This window comes from Opisthocomus hoazin, chromosome 20 (assembly GCF_030867145.1).
Source record: "Opisthocomus hoazin isolate bOpiHoa1 chromosome 20, bOpiHoa1.hap1, whole genome shotgun sequence".
NCBI lineage: Eukaryota > Metazoa > Chordata > Aves > Opisthocomiformes > Opisthocomidae > Opisthocomus > Opisthocomus hoazin.
In genome coordinates this window covers 8,581,676-8,609,362 of record NC_134433.1, presented here as the reverse complement: position 1 = coordinate 8,609,362, position 27,687 = coordinate 8,581,676, and the positions used below count along the sequence as shown (strand labels likewise).

Sequence of the window (27,687 nt, the reverse complement as noted above, 5' to 3'; positions counted from 1 at the left end):
TGTGGTTTTGCTTACTTCCACTTGTGGTCAGACTGACTGTAAGGCAAAACTGAAAGTCTTTGGTTCAGGGAGGGCTGGAGCTGAGTCCTTCAAAAATCCCACGGTATGTGAATCACAAAAGATGAAGGAATTTCTTAAGAAATACAGAACTTGTTTTATTTTTGTATAAGTTTTTTTTTTTTAATTTGCATTTATCTTTTTCTAAATATCAAGCTACCTACTTGTTCTACAAACTCAGCCTGCCTTTAACTTCTGCGCTAAAAAATAACCTGAGTTTGTCTGAGGGGTGAGGAGTACGTATGATAAGAATAATTTGACCAATATTGTCTTTGCTCCTTCTTGGATTTCCAGTCTTCATCTTGTGTTACATGCTGGCTGCCCCCGTCTTTGGATACCTCGGTGACCGGTACAATAGGAAAATCATCCTTGGAGCTGGTATTTTCTTCTGGTCTGGTGTAACATTAGGCAGTTCATTCATCAGTGAATGGGTATGTTGCTTTTTAGAAGGTACTGTGAAAACAATCTGCATATGTCTTGCAGGAGTTGACAGAGTCCTTGTCTGATAACATTTGGAAAAGCTGTCAGTAAGCACTCACTCCCCAGCCCTGGACTAAATAGACTTTGTGCAGGAATGCTTTATGGGATGGTGGAGTCCAGCCTCAGCAATGGAGAAGCCACACATTACTGTTGCAATTGATGGGATCTTATTTTTGTCCCACATTCTTGCTGGTTATGATCTTACCGTGTAGCAGCTTGTTTGGCAAGCTTGTGGCCTCTTGACCCTATCCTGTAATTCTCTCTGGTTGTCACTCTAAGAAATCACTACTGTGCAGAAAGTAGAAAGCACAGCAGTGAGGTGCGAGGGAAGCAGGTGTGAGCGGAGGGAATATAGACAATTTAATTCTTATTTCCTCTGGTGCATTTGATCCACTAAAATGCATCTCTTTACTATTAAACTTTCTTACATGGGCTTTTTGGACTATAATATGTCTTTTGCCTGCAGTATTACTGGATATTCATTCTTTCACGAGGACTAGTTGGCATTGGCACTGCCAGTTATTCCACAATAGCACCTACCATCATTGCAGACCTGTTTGAGGAAGGAAAAAGGACCACAATGTTATCTATCTTCTATATCTTCATTCCAGTGGGAAGGTTGGTTTTCTTGGTAGTAACTGACCTGCCTTTTGAAATTCTGTCTGACCACGCCTGCAATCCTATATACCCTGAGCCTTGATTAGACATAGTTTGATGTGTATCTGCATTGGCTCTTGCAAAAGGATTTGTCACTTGCTTAGCATGTTTAAATAGAGCTGGGTAGGCTTATTTCTGTATTTACCTTGAAGAAAAATTTGCTTTCCCCCCCCAGCATTTTTAGGGAGAATCTAAACTCTGAAAACCAGTAGGCTTTAAATAAATGTTTGAATCAATTCTGAAATAAATATGTGTATAGGGGTAGGTAATTTGTTTCTGGGTTTTGGAAAACAAAAGCTTTCAGATATTTGTTTACTTGACAAATTTTTCAAGAACCCTCCATTAAGTGTTTCGCAAGGAAGAATTGGCACTCCTCTCTTCTCTTTTAGCTAAATTGACACTGTGCCTGAAAAAGAGGTGGAGAAGGGCTTTTTAAGTGGTTCAGAGGCACGCTCTTTATTAGAGCAGGCAGCCAAGGTTGAGCCCAGAAAGCAGATTAAAAATAAAGGAATTCTTGCAGGGCTTAATTCCTGTGGCTAGCACAGAAAAGAATAAATAATAATAATCTGCTTTGTGGGCTGATCTGGATTTGCGGTGTCATTCTACAGAATATGTATTCCAAGAGGAATCTGGGAGATTACTGCCACCATCTCAAGTCTGCTCTGAGGAGGTTAGACTCTCTTTATAATACTGGCTGGCAAGAAGACTAGCATAGACCATGAGGGTTGTTTCTGTTCATCTGTTTTTGAAAACTGTGAGACAATACTTCTCTGTGCTCTCCTTAGCTGGCAAGACATGTCATTTCAGCCAGCAAGAATTCATTGGTGCCTACTGATTATTCCTTTCTGTTGCTTACAGTGGTCTTGGTTACGTCCTAGCAGCCAGCATGGCAGATGTCACGGGTGACTGGCACTGGGCTTTCAGGGTGAGTTAACTCACTTTCACTCGTGGGATGGAGCCACTCACTCTAAAATCAGAATCATCACTGTGGTTCGGGTTGCTTATGTTCATCGTGTTAGAAGAAGTGAACAGCGGAGGGGTTTTCTACTGTCTGACTAGTCCTGAACTTGGTGTTTAAGAGAACTCTCCCTGCAGAACAAGGGAAAGATTGGTGCCTAGCTCTTGCAGAAGGAAAACAGGTATAGGTGAAATTGTACAGCAGCCAGGGCAGGTGCTGATATTCCTCTTATCTGAGGACACACTTAGAATGGTTGTCAGTGCACCAAGACCTCCTCAAACAGAGGAAACTGAAGGTAAAATGATCTGTATACTGATAGCACCAGTATAATTCTTCAGGAAAATAGAGAGATTGTTTTATGAAATGGCTTTGGGAACACAACTTCTATTATTTGAGGGCTTCAAGAAAAAAAAACCCTCTTCTGTTCTGGTCATGTCATCATGATATCTCTCCATACTGAGCACCTAGTGCTTTGGAAGTACTTTGTCAGATCCTCCTAACTTACCTATAAAATTAAGTAGAAAGTACAGGATGAGTGGGGAAGAGCGTTTACTGGAATAACAGTCTGATGTGATTCAGACAACGCTGATGGCCGCATCAGTGCTTCTTGCATTTGTGGGCAGAGTACTACGGTAGAGTTTTCTTTCTTCAGATGTTTTTCTCCGACATCAGAGGGAGCGATCATGTATGTTATGATGGGGAGGTCACCATAAATCGCCAGAATCACTCTGCTTCGTTACAAATGTGACCTACAGACAGCAAGTCACATCCGTTTCTGAACATATCTGTAATTCTCCAATATGTAATTCTAACACTGAATTTGAACTGCTGTGGAGTTTTCACTGTAAGAAAAAAGATATCCTTGATCTAACCAGCTTTGTATCTACAGGTCACTCCTTGCATGGGAGGTCTAGCACTGGTTCTACTGATTCTACTGGTTCCTCACAGGACCCAGAGAAGGACAGCAGCCCACAGAGCACTGAGCATCTCCGGTACAATACGAGTAGCAGCCGAGAAACCGGGCGTACAGAGAACGGCCAAGACTACTTGGTATCAGGATGTCATATCGCTTGCCAAGAAGTAAGTGATTTTAGCAACAAGTTTCCTCCATTGAAGAACACCCACTCCATTCTCAGAAATGTGGCCATCAAACCCTGCTCTGCTTCTTTGTATCGCGTGCTGTATACAAGATGATTGAATCACCATTAGCAAAAATCTTTCGCTCTTTTACAGGAATGCTACGCAAGAGATAAAATATTTTTTTGCTTATGCTATGCTCCCATTTTGAGGAGGGGCAAGGAGACAAAGTTATGAGGGCAGTGTGCTCCTGTTTAAATCCTGCTTTCTTCCAAGTTTCCCCTTCCCTGGTGCTTTAAGATGTAGGGTAAGCTGGATTGGTAAAAGTGCGTATTTTTCAGGCGTAACTTTGTAACTCTCCGTGCCTGAGGAAGATCGGATCGGTGTGTCTCGGTCAGTTTTTACAGGTGCTTGCGAGCCCGCTGTGCCTCGGGTACAAGAGGTCAAAGTCTGTAGGACCCCAGTACGGTTTGTAAAGTAACTGCAGGGTGTTTTGAACAGCCAGCCCGCTGGCCGGCAGAGAGCCCGCCCTTCTCACTGCACGAAAACCAGCGCTCGCACCCGCTGCCCGGCAGCACGAAGCGCGGCTCGGCTGGCAGCGGGGTGCCCGCCCTCCTTGCGCTGCAGCCGGTGGCAGCGCTGCCCGGGGACGGGCCCGCTCGGCTGCCAGCAGGGGCCGCTCTGCGCCCGCCCCACCGCCGGCTCCGCGGCCCCGCCCCTCGCCCCGCCCCCCGCTCGGCGGCCGCAGGCTGCTTCCCCGGGCACCCGCCTCTCGCTTTCCTGCTGCTGTGATGTGATGTCGTGATCCTGGGACCTGGGCTGTCTGTGGAGCGTTCCAGGGGATCCAGCGTCTTCTGACTGGCCGTTAGATTTGCCTCCTGTCTGCATCCAGAGCAGCAAGTGCGTTAGAAATCCGGTTTGCAGGATCGCAATTTGTAGGCAGTACAGTCTGAAGTCAGTAAAGAATGAACCTCCCTGAATCAAAAATGAACCTTTGACATTTTGACAACTAGACTAATGTCAAAGCTGCTTTGCTACAAAGATGTTCCTTACAACCTCCAGCAATGTTGTAAAAATGGATATTAATTTTCTTTTCCTTTAAGCAATTGATTTCCAAAGCTTGTGGACATACTGCCAAAAACCAGGTGGCTCCACTTTTAATCAAATCCAAGAGCTCTTTATCTTTAGAAGATGAACAATTAGGTTCATATCTTAAGAAATCCTCTGGTCTGGTGGTCACCTGGTCATTTGCAACACTTTTACATAGTCTTAAGATTTCATACCTCCCTATTGACCTCAAAAGGGACTTTCTCCTAAACTATCAACTAGAAAGAGAGCAGTGCAAAGTTAATTTTCTCCTAGAATAGGGCAGGAAGGAGAAAAGATTTGGTCAGTTTTTAAAGATGCTCTCCTTTTGTCTGAAAACTCTCTGTGCAGACTGGGAGTCTATTTTTACTTACTCAGGTAGAGTTGAGGAGCGCTTCAGCCACTGCATCTGAACAGTCTGGAAGACCCAGATGTTACTCATTTATATTGTTACAAACAACTTAAAACCATCCTGAGGCATTTAGACTTGCACATAGAACACTTCCACTTAGCTACTAAGCCCTTAAATTCTTGCCCACTTTCTGTTGTTGTAGTTCTGCTGTCAACAATTTCACAGCAATTGTTTTAGCAAAAATTGGCAATGCAATCTGCAAGATACTAGGACTGGGATTTAACATGAAATCTGTAGGTCATGCTCTTGGCTCTAATTAGTGCCTTACTGTTGAAGGTCATAGATAAAACCTCATCAAAATTCCTATCTTCAGGGTGTGCATTTTGATTGTAAGATGTCTGAATGAATCGTTTTGTTGCTGCTTGAAAGCCTGGATACTGCAGGTAGGCTTTCCCTTTTTACTCACACCCCATGCTTTCTAGTGTCTCTCATTTCTTGCTTTTGACTTTCAGTTGGAGTTTTGTCTGGTCCTCGCTGGGTCTGACTGCCATGGCCTTCGTTACTGGAGCCCTGGGAATGTGGGTACCGCTGTTCCTTTACAGGGCTCAGGTTGTCCAGGGCATTGTGCCACCATGCCTCCAAGAATCGTGCAATTCATCTAACAGGTGAGGGGCACACAGCTGTGGGAACACACCTGGAAACACCACACAATGCTCAGTCACAGGTTGTTTCCAAAGGCTGAAGGCAGGTTGTGACTGTGACCAGTTCTGGTGAAGGCGATTGCCTGTGAAGGTTAAACTAAATTGTTTCCAGGCATGCTGAGATGCTCCCATTTGTTTGTTTATAATCGCTTGGTTAACTGGAAGGATGCTGCCAGCCCTATTTAAGTAAAGTGGAAAGAAGCAGTAACAGGAACACTTGTGGGAAAAGGGGCAGCTTTAGCAAGGGCTCTTCAGTTGACAGTCGACTGTGCATCCCAAGCTACTTACATACCCATTTAAGTATGTTTAGATCCTGTGTTTTGGTAACTTTCCTCTTACCTTCTTGTTAGTCTGGTTTTGAAACTCCTGCCATGTTGGCCAGGTCATTGTGCCTGCCAGCATAAAGCAAGGTTGATGAATTTGGTCTAGTATCATATCATTACATAACAACCGGATAATTTGGTCTTGTGAATAACTACCGGCAGAGCTCTGTTTACAGAGGATGTCCAGACCAATAAAGATTCATGAATAAGTATCAAATGTTGGATGGGCAAGGGGAATTCACAACGGGACAGGACTCTGAAGTAATCATAATGCAACTTTTTGGAGATCACTTTTCCCCAGCTAGGAAGAGAATTTTTTTCCTTACAGTGTGTTATTCAGAACAGAAAAATATATTCAGTGTTCCACTTGAGTCTTCATGGCTACCCTCAATAACAGTGAGTGCTGGGACACTTCTCTTCTACGTACTGGCTCCCTACCAGTGGCCTCCATACAAGTTCCTTACCTTTCTTCTGGAGATATCCCAAATCTGGTTTCAGTCTCTGCCTTCATGATGGATTTCCAAGAACGAAGTGCTTCCTACACTGTCTTTCCAGGTAAAGACAAAGAGAAAAGCAGTGGCCATAACTTGAGTGTGTCCTCTGGTAATTGAGTTCTTTTGCTTTGCAATAACCAAGTCAACTCAAAAGTGGTTTCCAAGTTGCAGTGTGATTGGATGGTCATCCACCAGTCCTTCAATGGGAAATGCAATTGTCCTTCCGTGGCTGCCACTGTTGGCACATTACTTAACAGAGAACAGTGCTGAGGGAGAGAGTGAACTCAGGACTCTGGCTCAGGGTAGGCAGGGAAGGGAAGCTGAACAATGTGAACAGTGTAAACTTTTCAGCTGTACCTGGTAACAGATACAGGTTAAATACTTCCTTTATAAAGCTGAAGCTGTTAGTCTATATTTTGTTTTCTGATCCACCTTCTGAATTATTATTCCACAGTAACGTTGCTAGAGCAGACATGGTCTTCAGGGAGGTAAAGCGGAGCACCTGATAGTTTAACCTCATGTACTGCTTCTTACGGGATGCTGTAAAAATAACCTTGGCATAAGCTAGTGCCAGAAACAGCAGAAGGCTGGTTTTAGACTGTTATTCCAGGGGTATGTAAAGAAACATCATATAAACAACTATGTCAGACCTGTAGCTGATGGTGCTGGAAGAACTGAGCTGTGCATACCCAGACCTGCCCAAGGATACTTTAAGGACATTTTCGCCTCTGGCTGTTCAGCAGTTGCAGGCTTTCTTTAAGGATCAGGGTTCTGTCACTTAGAGTCCCTGGAAACACAAATTCAGATGGCACCACAGCCAACTCTGATCTCAGTCCTTTCAAGGTAGATAAATAGGCAGTACGAAGTTTTTATTCAGGTCTTTGTGTGGACACTTTCAAACAGATCAGGCAGATACGTGAGCATTCTCAGACCCTAAAAGATCCCATAGCAGCATTTCCCCAGGACTAGGCTTCTGTACTTTTCTATTCCCTGTCAGCTGAACTGTGCTTGGATTTAGTTTGGGCTGTTCCCTTCTCTTCCAGCTGTAGGTTTATTTCAACTGCAGTTTACCACACATGAATCTTCTAAACACAATTCCATGAATGCTTCGAACAGCTAATGTCACCTTGGAACTTGCCTCTCCCAGATAAATCTCTAAGATAGTTATTCTGCCTAGTGACAATCTATATTGCCCTTATCAAGCTATAGTGAGTGATGGATCAGAATCCTTAGGAACTGAGAGGGAGAGTACAAATATGCTTAAAGTTTGTTATCTTGTGTAGCAATACTTTTGTTTTCCTTGTAGGATTACTGAGTTTTTCCTGATCAGCCGGAAATAAATTTAAAAGTAGATGCACTGTAGTTTAAAGGAATAGATATATCCTAGCTGGTTACTTTGCTTTGCAGTCAGAGAAAGCTTAGGAAAACGTACAAAACTTACAATGTAGAACTCTGAAATATTTCGAAGCACTTGTGCTCAGAACACAGTGCTCTTGTCCCTGTTTGCTTCAGGAGAATTATGATGCATTAAACAATCAGGGGCACCACTGGTCTCGTTGCAAGAGACTTGCTTTGTCATTAGGATCTCATTTGGGACAGAGAGAAAAGCATATATGGAAGGCCTTTGGAAGCTGAATCTGCTAAGCTATTCAAACACATACTTCTAAAACACGAACTTGTCATGCCTGGAGAACACATTTGCATTTGCAGACACACAAAGCTGAGTGGCATTTGAAATTCTGCGTTCAGAAAATACTACGTAGACCTCCCACTAGTTAACTATTCAGTATTCTTTGAACTCTTTTGGGAAGTGGTAGATGTTTCCCGTAGTCAGAGAAGTGAGTCATCTCAGCTGTGCTAACTAGAGGGTTATAATTTAGATGTATAGAATTCCACGAGATAGGATCTCTTCCAAGACAGCAGATTGTGATACAGAGTTATTCAATCTGTGTTTTAGGGATGACTGAGTAGATTGGTTCACAAGGTAACCAAGCTGACTGTGTCGCCTCTAAATCACTGGATGTCCAAGCCAGATCATACTGAGAAGTGTCCTCCTGGTGCCTGCGTGCATAACACCTGCTCTGTAAATGGGAAAATACCTGCTCCACAGGGTAAAGCCTCAGCTGTAGAGGCACAGCTTCAACTGAGGCTTGGGATTAAATCCATTTAGAAGGAGTGGGAGGGTTAGATCAAGTGGAATAAAATTCAAGTTCCCCATTAAAGATTCCTCTCCAATTAAAGGTATAAGCTAACATTTTTTTTTTCCACAGTATGGTCTTCCTATGCTCAAGTTAATCCTTTGCTTTCTCACCAGCCTAATATTTGGAGGCATCACCATTGGGACGGGAATCTTGGGTGTCATTGCTGGGGCAGAAGCTGCAAGAAGATTAAGAAAGATAAACAACAAAGCTGATCCTCTGGTCTGTGCCACAAGCATGTTCATTTCTGCTCTGTGCCTCTACGTAGCTCTGATGGTGGCCCAGACGAACATCCTTTCCACTTTTGTAAGTGCCAATCTGCCTATCGTTAGCAAAATGTCTTCTGGGAACCTGGGGAGGTAGGGAAGGGGGAGAGGGGTGACTTTTTCGGAATTCTGTGCAATCTTCTAGACCATGAAGAGATTTCAGTGACTTGCGACAAGGTGGCCTGCCAGCTCAGCACTGTGCATGTTGCTCTCACGCTGTCCGCACCTGCGGTCTTGTCCTGCGAGAGTCGCGCTGTGCATTGCTTGGCCCGGTGAAAAGGGCGGGCAGGCAGAGCCTGATAAATGGGGCCTCAGGAGCTGTAGAGTCTGCCCACACCACAGAAGAGAATAGTTAGCTGCATGAAGCTAGCGTCCCTTATCCAAAAATGTAGTTAAAGGAAGCCTCAATCTTATGTTAATTTTTAATGCTATATGACTAATTTTGTATTCTTATTTATTTTTGCTCTCTGAATACTTAAAGATTGGTGTACTTGTGACTGTACAATATGCACAGTTCTTGCTAAGATTAATTTAGCCATTGCTTTCAAAGCCCCGAATCACTACCTGATCTTCAAAGTCAAGCTTTTGGCAACGCAAACTGACGTATAAATCACTTAAATTCCTTTCTCAGTAAAGCAAAAAACAGAAGCTTCCTAGGAATGATGAATAGTTGCAAAAACTCCCTGTGAGAGGGAACTGTATGTAAACCTTATTTTAACTATAATTTGGTAACAGCTATGGAAAGTCTGCAAGCTTTTTTCCTGTGACTCCATAGCCACAATTACCGTGATTAGCATAAATAAGAGGATCCAAGTAAAGTTAATTACAGTAATCAACAGTTCTCTGCAAAAGGGTACTTCTGCAGTTTTTTTACTTCTAAGAATAACACTTATTCAAAGAGGTTTTCCTTTGGACTCCTCAGGAATGTGTATTCCTGTGGAAAAACGCCTTTACATCATGGGAAAAAATAAGTGGATTTGCATGTCTAAGTGTGTGTACACAAATAAAAATGTGAAATTGAAGATTATTTTTAGATTCAAGAGTGGAGATCCAAGTGCCAAAAAAATTAGCCATTTTCTTTTTCTGCTTCTCAGGTTCCCACATAGCCCTGCTCTGAATATGTTCTTCAGTTCTTTTTTTGTCATTAAAGGTGTAGAACAGCAGTTTCCCAGTCTGTGTTAGATGAGTGAATCAATATATCAGTTCTGAATTACTAAACCATACCTTTTATTAGGACTGATAAAAAGGAATGTGTTTAAAATGTTTGTCTCCTTGTAAACAGCATTCTGTTTTCAAGCAGCGTGTTATCTGGGAGGAACTGCTGAGTCAGGATATGGAGAACTGTGTTCCTTGAGTTTCTTCTCATGAGCAGACCAGTTGGTCTTCTAACCAGAGACTTTCCCATTTTGTCTTTTGTTTGATGTGCTTGATTCAGGTATTCCAACATGTAGTGTCAGCAATGTGCAGTGGTGATACATTGTACGTAATCTAAGCACCTGATTCTTCCACTACTTTTACCATTAGCGCTGCTCAACTCTTGCCTTTTCAGGCACCAGCCATGCCCCTCCTTGCTTTCTAAACAAGATCTGACACTAAGCATACGGTGGGAGAACTGGAGTGGCGTGCCAGCTGGTGCATCTAATTTGAAGGTCCCACTGAAACAAATCTTCCATTTGTGTGGGACACCAGCAGGAAACTGGCTTTCCAGTCACTGTCTACTCAGGCGTGCTGACCTTACCAAACCTGTCTCCATTGCTTCACAGTGCAGATGCCACTGAAGCAAAAAAGCATAAATGCATCAGTGTGCAATTACAGGAGTTTCTGTATGGTGCTTTCCACCGTCTTGAGCAGATAATGAAAGGGAGCAAGACAGGTTTAGTCATTTATGGCCAAAGCTGGAAGGAATGTTTCAAAGAACATGAATTCTCAAGCTAACATGGAAATATGGCAGAACTTTCAGGGTTTCTGTTGGGGTAGATGGACTGAAATGCTATGAGATTTCTGTCCTCTTTCTGGACACCTGGTTCTTGATTTTGAAGACTACCTTTGAAAAGACAGAAAAATTACCTGGCTTTGCTGTTTCAGAGGAGGGTCTGTCTAGATCTGTTCCTGTCTCCAAAACAAGATGAAAGTCATGTGCTCTCTGCAGTGCAGCAGGTGCTTTGGAAAGTCGTGACTGAACCCTGTGACTGGGAACCTTGGGCAATGTTTGGTGTTGCAGTAACTTAGATTTAAACAGACTTCTCTTTGATGGTAGTGCTGCATCAGGATGCAGTCCTGCCCTGCAACTTGCCTTTCAAGGAGGCATTCTGCAGCTCTTGTCTCTGCTACATCTCCCTGGTGTGGTTCTTTTCAAAAAGACAGAAATCGTTGATCAGATATGGTCCAGTCATACTGATTCCCTACTTTTTTGTTGATGCATATGACTATTTAAAAGCAGAATGTGTGTTTGGCACTAACATTGATTACAATCTAATTCTTTCATATTAGCTTTAGGTAGGAATGTAAACAGTCATCTACAAAGCAAAATCCCCTTAAAATTTGGGAAATAAATCTGGTTGTATCCTTTGGAGACCAACTTTAAGTGTTGTCTGTTAAAAAAGTTGGGGATCCTGGAGAAGGTGACAGCAATAAAATACAATGTTTCACTCTTTTCTAGGTACACTTAATGGCTTAGAATGGGCATGCCACAAACATGATTGCACAAATTTAGTGGAAAACTTTTCTATATTAATTTAAAATAGGACTTGAGACAGTATGAGGAATAGTGAGAGATGGTAGGAACAGAAGGATAAGCTTTAAATAGAGCTTTGCTCTATTCTTTTCCTGCCATCCTCAGCCCTTCTCCCTTGCCGTGTGCTGTACTTCTAGGATGTCTCCACTGGTTTTGGAGAAAAGAACATGCAGCTCTCTCCTCTTTATTGATTGCAGTTGTTTTGCAGTTGGATGGCTTAGTATGCCACCTATTCAACCATACTGCATTTATTCTGCATGAGAAAGTAAAATTGATATTGATCTTAGACAGAATACCTTGATACAATCTGTACAATGATTTATTACCTTCCAAAACTGACTGGGTTAAATTTTTTCTGGTGACCCTACAACTGCCATCCGCACAAGACGTTAGGAAAGAAAAGCTAACAAAGTTGCGACTCTAATGTTAACACAATTCTGTATGAAATAATTACACTCTGGAGTATGAGGCCTTAGCCACTGAACATCACATTTTCTTATCATGGATAATTTTTCATTAATTCCTACTCCTTCAAACTCTAGGTTGAGAGCATAGCTTATTTCCTAAAGATGAATTTTACTCTCTTTTCTCGCACTAGGCATGACATGCTCTTGTTCTCAGGGGCTTGTAGAGATTAAATAACTTGGAAAAAGTATGAAGAGAAAGGAGAACTGGAAATGACACTTTAAAAGTGCTAAACATCACAAGATTCCTATAAGGGAGATAGACCAATCTCTCATTTGATGTATAAAGACAGATAGTCATCTATTCCATTGATGGTATCTAGGAACAGTTTGGAAGTGTTCAGTACCTTCTGCTCTAACGGTTGTATTTGCATCTTGTTATATTTAAAGTATCAGCCAGGATTTAAATAAATCTCTTTGTTTTTTGTCTGCTTCCTGTTTCGGTTTAACCTGCACTATCTCTTGCTAGCTGTGGCACAACTGACAGAATTCACATAAGTTCATGCCGTTATCGCTGTATGGCAGGATTCAACTGCACTTCTGCACTTGCCTACAATTCTTCTGTGAGTACTGCTTTGATCACTTCACAGACTGCAATTCTAAGTTAAGCAATAGCACATTTGAAGTTTATTTGTATGGAATCAGGGAGGAAAAAAGAAAGGAAGGTGCTTGATGGATTTGGATCTTCCAAGAGTTCAGAGTATTAGCTTGAAAGAAGACGATGAAGGGCTAATATTTTCTGGTGGCTGCAAGATTTGACATTGTTAGTCCTTATTGTCAGGTGGCTTGGCAAAAAGCTGCACTGTGAAATATCGCTACCCATTTTAATGAACTCGTTTCAGTTTGTGTTTGGCCCAAAGTTCTCTAATAAAAGGTGTGTTGCTTGCTTTCCAGCAAAGACTGGCATACAGCATCGTTTCTGTAGTCTATGGACTGTTACTGCAACAGTCTTGGAATTGCAGAAGAAGGATTGCAAAGGCAAGGTCTGCCAAAGTTGTATCAGTGGAAAGACTTTGACAGTGGGATGCATAAATCCAAGAGCTAAGACATAGCCAAGGAGTATGTGAAATGAGTGATATTTGTTATAAAACTTAAAGAAAAGTAATTGTGTATGGAGGAATAAATTCAGCTGCAAATTAGAAAACCTATATAAAGCATTTTGAAGGAAAAGAAGTCTGGATAAAGGTCGATACTAAATATCTCTGTACTTCCAGGAACTTTTTCTCCAGACTCGTCTGGAGAAGAAAACACAGGAAGTACAGGCAGGAAACACACAGGAGGTAGGGGTATCGTAGGAAAGTGCATAATAGGTCTGATTCTTCTTATGGAATATGAGCTACCCTTCTGAAATCACCTGATAGTTTGCCAGTGTGCCTTTCTTAGGACTGCATTTTCATCAACCAGATACAACATCTTGACCAAGACCTTACTGAACAAGATGCTGGCACCTGTTGTTGTAATGGATTTTACTTCGTAGGTGGCATCGGACTTTGTGGCCTGTGTCACTAAATAGATTCTGCTTTCTAGAACTGCTCCAGCTTAATAGTATAGCTTTAATGCTTTCCTCATTTATCACTTAGTTTGTGCAGCCTGCGCAAATCCATGTCCAGGGCTGGCTGAAAGGGTTAAACTTTCCTAAGACCACAGCTGTAAGAACTGTTGGGGGCCCTACCCCTTTTCCTGATGGCTGGGTCTCCATCTGTGATGAATTAGGGAATTCCCGCAGGGCACCAAGGCTTTGAGGCTGCGTGTCGCTTGGAGTCCTTTTCATTTTGGAAATTCTGCCTCTGAAGGAGCCTTTAAGATGACTTGTACTGGCACAGAGGTGTTCTGTTGGTTTCATTTGGAAACCGGAGCAAAGGGAGATCTTTGAGTACTTTTTAAACCTGTGCTGAATGTTTCTCTTCACAGGCTCTTGCTTTCCTCTTCTTGGCTTCAGCAGTTCGTTACAGTTTGTTTGGGAGGATGGTATATGCTTCCTATTTTGGGTCTTCTGCTGAGGATGTGTGACACAACCCACATACTTTCTCTGGTTCCTTTCCCCCCTTTGAAGATTAATTTAGTATTTGTAAGCATAGACAGAGATGTTTAATTTATAAGTGGATGGGTATGTACAACAACTCTTACATAGATAAGCATAGTGAGCTTGCCTTCATCTTCACAATAAAGAAGGTCAATGCAGCGTGTATAGTCACTGCTTTCTTTCTTGCAGGTTTTTATTGCATTTGGAGAACTGTTTTTGTCTGTAAACTGGGCTGTTGTGACAGACATACTGTTGGTAAGTGCTTCTGAAACTATTTCCTTATTTTGAGTTTTTCAGCTTTTCTCAACATCATATTGCTCATAAACCTGCATCTTGTTGGCCAGAAGGACCTCCGCCTGCTAGGAAGAGAGGAATGAACTCTTACTAAGAGTATCCTTATGGGTAGCCTGCTAACGTTAGTGATGTAATCAAGTGCCACAATGTACTGCTGTGCAAAGATGCCAGTAACAACAGAGGTGTGGTGGTGCAGTAGTGCAAGCTCGTTGTAAGCCCAGAAAGGTGACGAAATTTGATTTGAATGAAACTCATGCAAGTGGAATTATCTAGTGCTGCTGGTACCCACACTAGTATGGATCTTCTGTGGATGTCTGCCGGAAAATTGTCTGTGCCAGAAAGAGAGTCACTTTCTGTCTATAATCAGAGATTTTCTATTAGTGCTACAAAGACTTGAAAAGATGATCCAAATGAGGGAAAGTTGCTATTCTGTAAACAAAAGTTTGTGAATCCATTACAGTTCATCGTTCTGTGAACTATAGCAAGTTCCCTTATTCCAGAATACAGTGCAGATAAATTCCAGCACTTGCAAGTCAAATTCATAAGTGGTGCTACACTGCCAAAGCGTTAGGCAAGCAGCGATTCTCGTGAGACCCCTGGGGATTCCAGGACTGACATCACAAGTCCAGAGAACAGCAGTGCATTATTTCGTTTGAATTCTGTCATCAGTAACATTCTTTAGAAAGGAGGGATGTGAAAACCACACATCTTGTGGCACAGTTAGTCTAGGTATCAATGAGCAGCTAGTTCTTTTTATCATTGCAAAGGCTTTTAAGGTTAGCAATTTTTTAATGTACTTGAGTTTTTACTGAAAGGGAATATTTGGCAACCTTTGGTTTGTGCAGTAGCTCCCCAGTCAGTAATCAACATCTGTGTAAAACATAGGACGAATATTGTTGTTACTATCACAGAATCACAGAATAGTAGGGGTTGGAAGGGACCTCTGTGGGTCATCTAGTCCAACCCCCCCGCCGAAGCAGGGTCACCTACAGCAGGCTGCACAGGACCTTGTCCAGGCGGGTCTTGAATATCTCCAGAGAAGGAGACTCCACAACCTCCCTGGGCAGCCTGTGCCAGGGCTCCGTCACCCTCAGAGGGAAGAAGTTCCTCCTCATGTTCAGACGGAACTTCCTGTGCCTCAGTTTGTGCCCATTACCCCTTGTCCTGTCACTGGGCACCACTGAAAAGAGCTTGGCCCCATCCTCCTGACACCCACCCTTCAGATATTTGTAGGCATTTATAAGGTCCCCTCGCAGCCTTCTCTTCTTCAGGCTGAACAAGCCCAGTTCCCTCAACCTCTCCTCGTAGTGGAGATGCTCCAGTCCCCTCACCATCCTTGTAGCCCTCCGCTGGACTCTCTCCAGTAGCTCTTCATCCTTCTTGAACTGGGGAGCCCAGAACTGGACACAGTACTCCAGATGAGGCCTCACCAGGGTAGTGTAGAGGGGAAGGAGAACCTCCCTTGTCCTGCTGGCCACACTCTTCTTGATGCAAAGAATCCCTGTACTACGCAAATCATCACACTCTTATAAAGGAGTTTATATGACTTTTTTTGTTGTTTTTTTGAAAACTATATTCAGCTTGTTCATACTATGGATTATCAGTCATATAAGCAAGGGAATGGTTTACTTTGTTCATGTCTAGTAATCAGACTGCACAAAGCTGATTTAAATAACAAATCCAGAGCTATGAAAATGAGTGACAATCCTTTTGTTGCTACCCATGAGCATAAGACAAAGCATTTAAATTGGTACTATCCTTTTCTACGGCGAGTAGAGTACTGTATCACAGACGAGACCCAGAGACTCTGCTTTGAAGACTTCTTCTGCGGGCTCACTGTGTTGCAGAACGGTGGGTGTGACTGCGGCCCAAACACTTCAAGTAGGATGCTACCTGAGAGACAGAGTGCTGGGACAAGCGTGGCACAGGCAAAATGCTGATGCAATTGGTACTGATAGAAGGCAAAGCAGGGAAACTGAGTAAAGCCATCAGGACAAGTGAGAGAAGACACGAAGATAAGGGCAAAGCAGACCAGAAATCTCTGATTATTTCCTACCCTCAGAATAGTGATGGAAAACCAGTAGCTGCAGAGAGCCTAAGCAAAAGTCACGTAAGCATCTGTAATAGTTTTTCATTCTAAGGGAGCTGAAGTCTATTTGCAGATTGCTACTGCAAACTCCACTGTCGTAATAAATCTTTCACATAAGAGCCACAGTGAATGTATAATATGTAGCAAAACATGCAGTGATGCATGATAACGAGTCACGAGAGTTCAGGAGAGTAAAGAGAACTTGCAGCCTGTGGCTCACATGGAACACATGCCTACAAGGCTGTCATCATTGCTCGCTACCACAGGAATTGAAAATTTACATCTGAGGTTGCTGTCACTGTGGTCTTAGTTGCTCAGATAGAGAATTTGCTTGGTTTTCCTAACAGCTAACTGAAAACAAGTGGCAGAAAAGCTGAGCAGAGGTATAAGTATCTCGATTGCAGTCTTCCGTGTAAAAGGATGTGAAAGTGTATAGCCAAATGCTGCGCGCTGTCTAGTGACAAAAGGGAGTAGCTGTGAAGCACTACAGAACTCTCCTTCCACTGACTTGACCTTGCCTTGTTGACATGAGCCTGTTTATCCTCACACTTCATAGCCTGAAGGATCTTTCTTTACTTTGTGATTGAGAGGAAGGAATGAAACAACTTCCATTTCATGATTCTTCAACAAAGCACTGCTGATATTGACTATTGTGCTATGATCTCAAGTTACTCTTTCATGGTGCTGCTCTCTACATGTCTGTTTTCTGCACTCTGAAGTTTTAATTAAAAAAATAAAAGTTGCAGGCAGCATTAGTGAATTGGTTGCGTGCGTAAAACCTCAGCCAGCAGCAAGAGAGTTTTGTTTCTTCCTTGACTCTCAAAGAATGGTCAGAAACAATTATTCTCTGAGACAAGAGCTGTAGCCTTGAAGGAGCAAACAGGTACAGAAAAACTATTGCTGGTTCAAAATTAAATTTTTTATTAGCTTCTCTTTCAGATCATTTTGAAATCACTTTTTTTTTTTTTTTTCAACAGAACCAAGTACTATTACAATTAGATTTCTTTTTACATCAGTTGAGGCACCACTGAAGTTTTTTTTTAAAGTTTCTGAATTTACTCTTCTTTGAACTCCTACATGTGCATTTTAATTCTCTCTTCTGTCATTGTTAAAGAGGAAGGTGACATCACTGAGTTAGACATTGTGGATATAAGATGGAGGAAGTAAGGCAGGTGACTACTGTCAGCTCTTTCCTTCGGTTCCTTGTGGAACCCAAACTGCGAAGTCTGCAAGGAGCTGTGCTTTCGTTCAGCTCAGTCACCAGGTCTCAGCTTGCTTAGGGAATGCTGCATCACACTGCAGCCTGCAGGGAGTCTGCTGGGAGCGTCGTTGCCGTATCCTGGATCCATATAAATCCAGAAGAGGAGGAAGTTCTTGCCTCCGAGTGACTGACACCCCTCATTTGTATTTATTTTAGAAACTTTTGGTTTTAGATACAAGCAATATTGCATCAATTAGCAAGAAGTGGGAAGGTGAAAGGTTTGGCGGAGCAGAGCTCCATAGTGGTGTGTTGCCCCTGAGAGCAGACATTCGGCCTATTACCATGCATGTGCTTCGGGTTGGATCTGTAGAATTCTAAATGTTACTAATTGTTTTATCAGAAAAATGATGGAATTCCACTGAATTTGTGGATGTCTGCTAATTCAGTTGCAATCTTCGTTGGGAGTTTTGTTTCACGCTGCTGAAAACCCATGGTTCAGTGTATTACTGCTATTACATTGACTGAGGGGTGCCATAGATAACGACAGCAATTTCTCTTTTTGCATTGTTTCCCGTGTGAACTGGTAGGATTTCTGATAATGTGGCTGGATTTGCTAATGCGTGTTCTTATTTTGCCGTGAAAATGACTTTTCTTTCTTCCCACATGGCACGACTAGCCAGACAATGTAGCTAGGAATTAATTCATCTTGCAACCTGTGGAGCTGAAGACAAAGGAAGATGCTGACTGAATGATAAGGACTTTCTTCCTTTGTGGCTAACACATCAAGATGCATTGCATGTAGCAACCTTTGTGCCTCTTTCTCAGCTGTAAACATGAAGGTATCTACTGTACAACTGCAGTCATAACATGCAAGTGGAGAAGTGCTGTAGCTGCCTTGCTTACAATATGCTGGCTTGCTGGGAGGCTGTGCATGCAGTGTCCCTTATGAAATATGTTTGCCATCTGTGAGGGAATGGGACTCTTTTAGGTTTCTGGCAGGTAATAATAACGTAGGAGATGCTGGAACTGGAAGCTAATATGGGGTTTGGGAAGGCTACCAACATGTCCCTGTCTTTGTCTGGAAGTGCCCTGGGAGGTATATGAGCGTTTCCCAGCATGTCTGTTCCATCTGCTTTTTTAGCTGACAGCGCTGTCACATAGTCTGCAGGAGGATCTCTAAAACCTCCAGAGACAGCACGACAGGGTTTGCAAACTGTATCTGTCTGGGGCACCTCGCTTATCTGTCAAGGCATCTGGACTGGGATCTCCTAGGAGATGGCAGTGTGTGGGATGTCGTCTGTGTTGCTGACGTGGCGTGGGTAGCAGGGCAGTCCCCGTGGACAGGCAGGATGTGATGGCTATTTCAGCGTCCCTGTGTGGGGAAGTGTTTGGTTTCTTCTTTTCGTAGGGAATCCTACAGTACCTTGAGCTCTTGCATATGATTTGCATTGTGCAGAAGAACCTGAGTAATAGCACAGGCAGAGTTTGTATGAGCCTGGTAACTATAGGAAACGTCCTATTCTTCTCTTCCATTTTTCTTGTTACAGCTTTGTTCCATGTGTCTCTTATAGTTACAGATATGAGATATTAAATAAATATGGTAAGGAAGAGGTGCAGGGCACCGAGAGTGTGAAAGTGCGTTTAGCTTTTCTCATGCCTGCAATGCTCACAATAAATGAAGTGCATAACAATATTTAATTTGTATTTCTCAAACACAGGCGGTCATTATCAATAGAAGAACAGAAATCTGAGTCTAAGACAGATGAGATGATATCCTTGGAGAGACAAGAACTGACAGTCTCCAGTCTAGTACAGTCTGTCATAGCAAGATCTACTTCCCAAGCTCAGAGTTTTCGACTGTAGTTTCTGTATCTCTCTTCCTGCACAAGAGCCTGTTCCCAAAGTGAGGATGCTCAGCTGGCACTCCAGGCAGGTTCTGAGAGGAAAGAAAACAAAACCTGGGTCGACTGCACGCCCTCAGTCTAGGCCACAGTGTGCCATGACCACAGCGAGGAGGAGCTGTTGGGCTGTTCTCCATCCCCGGGATGACAAGGATTTCAGCTTCCAGTCAGCCAGTCTTACATGGCTCTACTGTTACACTAACAGGGGACTGGACGCAGTGTGATGGCAACCTGATATTAAAGCTGTTTTCTGTAACTCTGAAGATAACTCCCACCCATCCCTGTTTTAGTTTTTATTACTGTTGAAGCACTCTATCTAAATATTCCTGATGAAAAATAAATGTCCAATCTATGGTTAGAAATACCTACTTTGAGGAGACTAGGAATGGAAAGGGATACGTGCTAGCTGTATGTGTACAAAGTAAAGAAGGAGCTTGTGACTTCTAATAAAACTGCATTGTTTAGAGTACTCTTGCTGGGTGCAAAGATGCTGTTTTAAGGTGTTGAGTGATTCGTATATCCAAGTTTGTGGCCATTTCTGGCAGAGAGGGCACTGCCAGTGTGGACTGTTTCTTTACTGAAACTGGTTGCAATATGGAGAGAGCAGGACCAAAAGGCTCCCGCTGAATGCAGTGAGTTACACAAGCTCTGGAGAAACTTGCTCTCCAAACAGAGGAAATCTGGCTGTAGAAAAAAGGACGTTGCTGCTCATTGCTGTGTTTCTGGCATTGCAGCAGAGTGTAAGGCATGTTACCTCTTAGAAAACCCTCACTACACGAAGGGTTTACTAGGCAGAGACAAAAGGACACATAGCCAAGTTGGCTATAATTTTTGCTAATTGTGTTGGGGGAAATCTGTCTATTTTGTTTCTCACTTTAGTTCAAATGCTCTGTTAGATCTAAATGGGAAACAAAACTTACTACAGTCTGTGTCTGCTTTCTCTTGAAGTTTTGAAACCATGGGTTTCAACCAAGTTTGATGAAGAGTTAGACACCTCAGGAAGACCCAAGTTCATGCAGACCTTGTGAAAGTAAGTGACCTTGCTGAGAAAAATTATTCAGATTGCCCCCACCCCCAGAAGAGCTGTGTTTTAGGGAAAGACTCTGCAGCACATATGTCTTGTCAAACATGAGAGAAAATGGTAGAAATGGTTTTATGAGACAGACACAGCATGAAAACCATAGCAATGGAAAAAAGCTTGGCATGATACTTAAACTAGAAGATGTAAATTGTGCATTATTCTGTGAATGGGTTCTTATCAAAATAACGGTTTTTAGGTGTTTTAGTTCTATATGTGCTCCAGTTGTCACACCAAGAATGTATGTCGTGCGGCTCCTGCAGATGAGGGGGCTGCGAGAGGGAAAGGAATGCAGTGCTACAGAATCCTCTGTCAATCCGCCCCTGCATGCAAACCATTACATTAACATAGCTTATTGTCCTTCCTGTTTCTGCATCTGTGCTGTGGATTGTAGTATCAGTATAGTTAAAATGCTTAACTTACTGGTATGTATAGGTCCTGACTGCATGTGCCACGGAAGTAGTTTTTGCTCTTATGCTCACAAGAATAGTTAACCTGGGTGTCTTGGACAGTGTTGCTTCCTTATCCGCCTGTTTTAATGTCCATTAATGCAGTTCCACCCACCCTAGAGATGTGGCATTGATATTGCTGTTGTGATATAGCTACGTCTCAGTGGTAGGTAAATATTTCTTAACCTAATATTCTGAGACCTCATTAAACAAAAAAAAAAAGATAATAAAACTCTAAGTTAAATGTGAGAGCAGGATCTTTTTTTTTTTTCCTAAACCCAACTTGCTATGCTTGTTAGTGTTTCCTGGGAGGTGGCTATAGAGCTACAATATAGGTTATATACCTTGAGTTTGTCTCTTGGTAAAACACCAGTCACCTTACTAATTGGTATTTGAGACACCCTAAGTGATGTTCAGATCAGTTTCCAAAAAAATCAAGGCAGGGAATAGAAGACTGGGAGAATATTAAGCATTTTGTCTCTGATAGAAGCAAGTGTTTGGAAAACAGAAGTATGACGGCTTAAAATTGCTTCTATCTCATTCTGACTGTGAATACTTTTTTGCGTAAATGTATTATTGAAAGAGAAAGACACAAATTATATAGAATCATACTGTACTTCTTCAGGCACAGTTGATCTTCAGTAGCACAGACATAAAGCCCTTATTACCGCAAAAATGACTGTATTTCATTTAAAAAAATAGTTCTAATCTATGTAATGCTTTGCTGTGTGCTGGATGTGCACCGCATCATCTTGTTCAACTTGTTATTTAAACTGTGTGCACTCAAAAGCATAATCATTTTGAGGTATTGTTACTAGAGTAGCTGTATCTCAGCTGCTATCCAGTTACAAGCAGCAAACTTCTGCCATTAAAGCTGTCATCCAGCCACCATTGGCTGCCTTCTGGTCTGACAGGTTGGGTCTCCTCCCTCTGTCTGCACATGGTCTGCAAGGTCTCAGCTGACATCCTTTACAGCTATGGCAGCCACTTCAGGCTCCAGGTACCCCAGTTTCCCCCAGCAGCCTAGACCACACCTACTGACACAACATCATGAGGAATTTTTCTCGGAGGCTGCCCGTGCTGATTCTCCTTATTAGTAAATCCGTATGACTGCAAGCGTTACTGGCTGGAGTTTTCTGTTCATTGCATGGCCAGGTGAGTCTGTACAAGCTGTGGTGAGTCTAAGAATGGAGGTAGGGGAGTCATGTCTTTCCAACTTTACCGTCATTCCCTGTTGTGTGTTGCTTTCTTCAATCTTTTTTTCCAAAGCAAAACATCCAGTGTAGTCTTTTGCTTAGAATAACATCACTGTCTCCAAACTTGTAAACAGTGTTTGAATATGAAATATATAAAAATTAGTATATTCATCTCTCTAGGATGTTATGTAAGTAGTTGGCCATTCATGAGATTCACTCTGTTAATATTCATTCTCCCGTGGGTTGTGTTTTGTTTCAGTATGTTGTGACACCGAGACGGCAGTCTACAGCTATTGCCCTGCAGATTTTGGTCAGCCATTTGCTGGGAGATGCAGGCAGCCCATATCTCATTGGGACTGTAAGTGAATTCTCTTTCCTTTGGGTAAAACTGTTAGAAACTGAAAGACAGAGACGCACAGAAGTGTAGGCACTTCCTGGTCCAAAACTAGAAATTACTCAAATTGGCGGCCTTGATACTAGAATACAGAAAGACATTTTCTAAACATTTTTACATGCACACAACTTCTGGTCTTGTGACACTGCAGGTACGTAGAATATAATAGGTGTGAGTAGTTCCATGCAGTGCGTGGAAATTTATTGTGATTTTAAATCGGCAAACTCATACATTTTTGAAGGCATACATTTTTGCAATGACAGTGACATGGGTAGTGTACTCGGATTTAAGCACTTTCTGCTAAGTTTGTGAGGATCTTCATGGTAATTAATCAAATACTATTTTATATCTTGAAACCTAAAACTCTTAGTTCAAATCTGAAGGTTTGAAACCTTGCAGTTAATCAATGCTCTCTTGAAAATCAGAACAAGAGTGACTGCAGTGGTTGCCTTTTGATACTACTTGGCATTCAAAGCTCTGGTCTCAAATTACCTTAACCTTGGATTCCCATATTTCTTGAGACCCAATTTCTTTGCCCTTCCTCCATTTACTTGATCTTAGGTGCTTCTGGACAAAGCAGCCTAGCACTGTTGTCTCCTTGCAGTTGATTTGGTTTAGTTCCAGTGGATGATATCTGTCAGTGTTGTTTCCCTCCTTCATTATTTTTGATTGAAGACACAGTAATTGTGCCCACTGTAGCTAACTTTGAATTTTCTGCTTTACTGGACATGAGAGAGCAAGTGAGTTGTTGTTGTTGTTGTTGCTTCAAAGTTTTGTTTATATGGAAGTTTATTTTAAGAAGTTCACCTCAGGAGTATCTGTTCTTCCCTTGTCACACATGAACAGTGTTAGTGTTAGGACAGAAATGCCCGAGCAAGCTGTGCCTGCGGGTCCAGCCAGACAGGAGATCCCCCTTGTCCTCCACTGGGTCAAAACTGGAGTCTCGACTGTGTAATCTGTCTGGCAGAGGACAGTCCTCTCGCACTGAGAGATTCCTCTGGCTGGCGCTCGGTTTTTGGCAAATGAAGAGATCACTTCGCTCATCGGTGTGCATGATGAAACTGTTGCCCTCACACTGATTTGGCTGTATGCATGGGGAAACACAAAAACCGGCATCCCCGCATCATGAAAAATGGCTGAAAGGATATGCAAAAATGGGAGGTATCTTGAAGGCTGAAATATGTCTCGTACATTCTCCCTTCTTTGACTGTTCTATTGATTTATGCTTTCTGCCTAAAAGATGAAAATGTTTGTATCTCTTACTGCTGTACTTTGCCACCTTTGAGGCACAAGCAGAAGCGAGGCTTCCTGCTGAATGTGTGGCTGCATCCTGCCAGTAACGGTGTGCAGAATACTTCTTACACAGTACCTTGCATGCAATTGCCTTAAATAACAGCTAACTGAAAAGTGTGAAGACAAAAAAGCTTATCCAGGTGAGGTTACCCTTAGGTGACCTTGCAGCTTTGCAAAGAACAAAGACAATACATCCAGGAATAAAACAGCTGTATGTCCAAGTGGGGTCCTGTGCACTGAGCGCAGCATTGTGTTCTGGAATGTTTCTGTGAACCGATACACTAATGCTGCCCATGTCGCTGTTGACTGAACACCACATATCTTCTGCATTCATGTCTTGGTGTTGTTCACTAACCTGCTTCAGCTGACCCTTTAGCTTACAAACTGGCTGGAGAGTCAAGTAATAGTCTTTTTCAGAGTCTGTTTTTCTTCCTTCTGCACTCCACAGATGTTCTTACTAAGCATTTTAAAATCAAACGCATTAGGTTTGTATTTTGGCCGTTATGCTTGCTGTAGTCTCTAGGTGCCCATTTAGAGTTGATCTTGCTCTTATCTGCCTAAACTGTCATAAATAATCATACTGAACCCAGCAAAGGGTGAAGAGTCTCATACATGTGTATTTCAAGTCATGTAACGTATTCTAACCACCAAGAACAAATGTGGGTATAAAAATGGCTGCATTCAACATTCATCTTTTTGTTTATGCTAAGAAGAGATTTGAAGTTCCTGGGTTAAATATTGAATCTTACTGAGTTTCTTGAAATTGGCTTTTCTTTCTACAAAAATAAAATTCATCTGTATCACTTGCAGCTTTTGCAACCTCATCCTACAGCTAGTGCACAAAGCAGCTGCCTCTTATCTTCTTCTTCCCACTTCCTCATAATGTCACTCCATGACTCCTCAAATGCCTTTTGGCTCAAGAGCAGACTCCACTCCTATCTCTCATTAATTTCCAGCTCTTCCGTTCCAAGTGTTGCTACTTGTGCCTGTGTTGATGCTAATCCCCTGTTTTTAGCTATTTGATGCTGTTTAGGGATGAATAAAGTTATCAAATAACATCAAGAAATGGTAAAGGTCATTGCCAAATGTCTGTCCAGTGCTAGCTATCTGGAGATGGGCTAGAAAATGGTGACATGAGATAATGTTTACTGAACATTATAAACATCGGTCGCAGTGTTTCCTACTCTTGTGACTGGAGGCACTGTAGGGTAAAGGAACATGAGATTCCTTGAACAAGTGGAAGCTGGACAGCAGTGAAGTACAGGTGTATTGGGTCTGACAAACTAGCAGGCTTTTCGTCCTCATCTGACTAGTTTTAATCTTTTTGAGGACCACTGTACACTGTAACAGTCTGCTTAAACCAAGAGAGGATGATGATGTTATCCTGGATTAATGACAGCCTTGTTCACTCCCTAGATCGCCCATGCTATCCAGGCCAAGAACGCTCACTCATTGCAGTGGAGTTTCTGGAGCATGCAGTACAGCTTCATCCTGTGTGCTTTTGTTGGCGTCTTTGGAGGAGGTTTTTTCCTCCTGACATCTTTCTACATTGAGGAAGATCGTAAGGAAGCAGAGCGGGTTTGAGGTTTCTGTATGTCTTTGTAACTTTTAAACCTGTATCTGATGGCTTTCCATTTGTACACCAGCAATGATACTGGCTCTGTAAAGTTAAAACACTAATGTCTGCATTATGTCAATACCACATTAGTTTTTATAAAAAACATAAAGGCAAAATCCCAGCGATGTCTCAGATTAAACAAAACTCTCATACTGGGCAAAAAATGCTGCAGTCTGTGGAGGTAATGAAACAGCTTTACTGTAGGTAATGCACCGTTACAGACTTCATGGAAGGTGCAGTTCTTTTTCCACTCTGCTCTTTCTCAGCCAAGTAGAACCAGTCCTAGTTCTCTGTAATGCTTCTCCCTCTTCCCTGAAAGAAGTCATATTCAAAGTGTAAAAGACTTGAAGAAAATCTGTTGAATTGGACAGAGCACTGTCCTTAATAACCCAGATTCTTACAACTTCCTTCTGCTCTGACTTGGTTTTCTAGGCACCAGAATGAATGCTGTCTTTCAAATGAAGATGAACTCTGGGGCAAGATCTGCAAAGAAGAAAAGAATGTCTTCCTCTTTTTCTTTCCTTTTTGCTTAATGAGATACAGCTAGAGAAAAGGCCAGATAACAATTCCTCCATATGGCAGAAAATCCTGCGTACTGACTTTTTTGGATACTTTTGACTGTGAGTCAAAAATTGCTACTGCATTGGCATATGGCAACCCGCCCCCATCTGCAAAACAGGCATGAGTACTGTGCGGAGCTGGAGAGCTCCAGAAGGTAGCGTGTGGAGCTGTCCCAGGCACGACTGCTAACCTAAACAGGGCAGTAGCATTTAAGGCAGAATGTCTCACAGAGGTTAGGAAGGTAGACCTACAAATTCTCAGCAGGATAAGATTTGCCTGTAGAATTTGGAAAATATAGATAGCACAAAAATTGTTTTCAGTCATCTGAAATGATGAAGAGAAGCAGAAGCTGCCAAAGTCAGTGTCAGATTCAAGAGCGGAGGGTTGTGATCATCTTATATGTAATATGTTAACGGCCTCTTTATAATCCACTGAGGCTCCTCAGGCCTTGGGTATCTCCTCTGATGAGCGAACAGTAGTAGCTGTAAAACCACTTAAATATAACTATCCATTTGAACTCCTGTCTCTAAAGTGCGTAAGACTTTGGATGTGGTATATGTTGTCATAACACCACGCCAGGTGCCAAGCAGGACATGATTCGCGTGGCCAACTTCCATTGTTTGAGGTGTGGTTGTTCCCAACAGCACCTTAAAGCCAAAGCTGGAGGAAGATACTAGCAAGTGGGTTGTGAAGTATTCTGAATCCTGCCTGAGTCTCCCAGTAAATTACAAGGATCATAAATCACAATATTCCTGTAATGACTGTGAATATCTAATGTCATTATAAATAGTATAATTCAGCAGTTGCAGGTTTTTGTTTCTGCCTCTCTCTCTCATTTTTAAAAAATCTGTTCTGAAACCTGACTTAAACCCAGGTAGTGAAATTTGGCCAGAGCTTATGCCATTATGGGAAATAATGGAGAAACCTTTTTTGTGATACTCAGTAAGAGTGTAAGAATTGTCTTTAAAATAAAAGTGGGTATTCTGAAAGACTGAGCAACTTCTTCTGGTTGTAAAAACTAGCCAAAGCCATTATAGCACCGACCTGTTGGAAATTCATGTGGTGCCAGAGAACCTATGTCCAACAAGGGATTTTTTACTATTGGGTATGGACACATCAGCTTGTAGAGGTCCTAAGTGCTTGTCTTCACATTTTCAGGATACTTTTTAAGCTACCTGGTAGCAATGTTTGCATTGAAGCCTCTTGCTTATATTCAGCAGACTTGATGAAATTCGTAGCATTTGTCTTCCAGCTAGAGGGAGAATGATTCGCTTCGCACCAGTGCCTCGTTGTAGGATGAATTTGGGAGGTCTAAAAACATTCTTTAAGGCCTTCTCAACTCACTGCACACTTGAGGCTGAACTTGCATGAGCCTGAGACTCATCTGGTACGCTGTTACTGCACCACCTGTGCTGTTTGACGATAGCCAGACGGCTCTGGCAAACAGCTGCTTTGTCAAGAAGTTAAACTGTGTGGTGAGGTGAAATTCACCCCTGCAGTACATTGTACAGCAGTACCTTCACTAGATACCATTTACTGTCACATCCCTTTATGCCCAGAAACTGACAGAAGTGTTCTGTGACAAGAGTGCATTGGTATTTGAGGCCATAAAATTATTTTGATTTTGTTTAATTCTATATTTGCTGGTGACAAAAGTGCTTAGTGTTTTGTCAGAATTTCTCAGAGGCTGCATATAACCTTATCTCCATAAAGATTTGCGTTGTGCTTCAAGTCTCTTGTACA

The 27,687-nt window shown here is 42.3% G+C and overlaps 1 protein-coding gene across 2 annotated transcripts in view; it reads left to right on the top strand.

Moving 5' to 3' along the window:
• The window catches only part of SPNS3 (SPNS lysolipid transporter 3, sphingosine-1-phosphate (putative)), a 40,654-nt gene extending 13,612 nt beyond the window's left edge, over nt 1-27,042 (top strand). Inside the window, exons 4-13 of one of the 2 annotated variants that reach the window (XM_075440425.1) lie at nt 352-488; nt 1,004-1,155; nt 2,053-2,119; nt 3,042-3,232; nt 5,180-5,332; nt 8,500-8,689; nt 14,060-14,125; nt 22,338-22,436; nt 25,182-25,350; nt 25,816-27,042. In XM_075440425.1, coding sequence (XP_075296540.1) covers nt 352-488; nt 1,004-1,155; nt 2,053-2,119; nt 3,042-3,232; nt 5,180-5,332; nt 8,500-8,689; nt 14,060-14,125; nt 22,338-22,436; nt 25,182-25,349 — 1,223 coding nt within the window. In that variant the 3' untranslated portion in view covers nt 25,350; nt 25,816-27,042. Of the gene's footprint in view, nt 1-351; nt 489-1,003; nt 1,156-2,052; nt 2,120-3,041; nt 3,233-5,179; nt 5,333-8,499; nt 8,690-14,059; nt 14,126-22,337; nt 22,437-25,181; nt 25,357-25,815 lie in introns of both variants that reach the window. The other variant, XM_009937197.2, reaches the window with a different exon arrangement.
• Nucleotides 27,043-27,687: the final 645 nt, after the last annotated feature.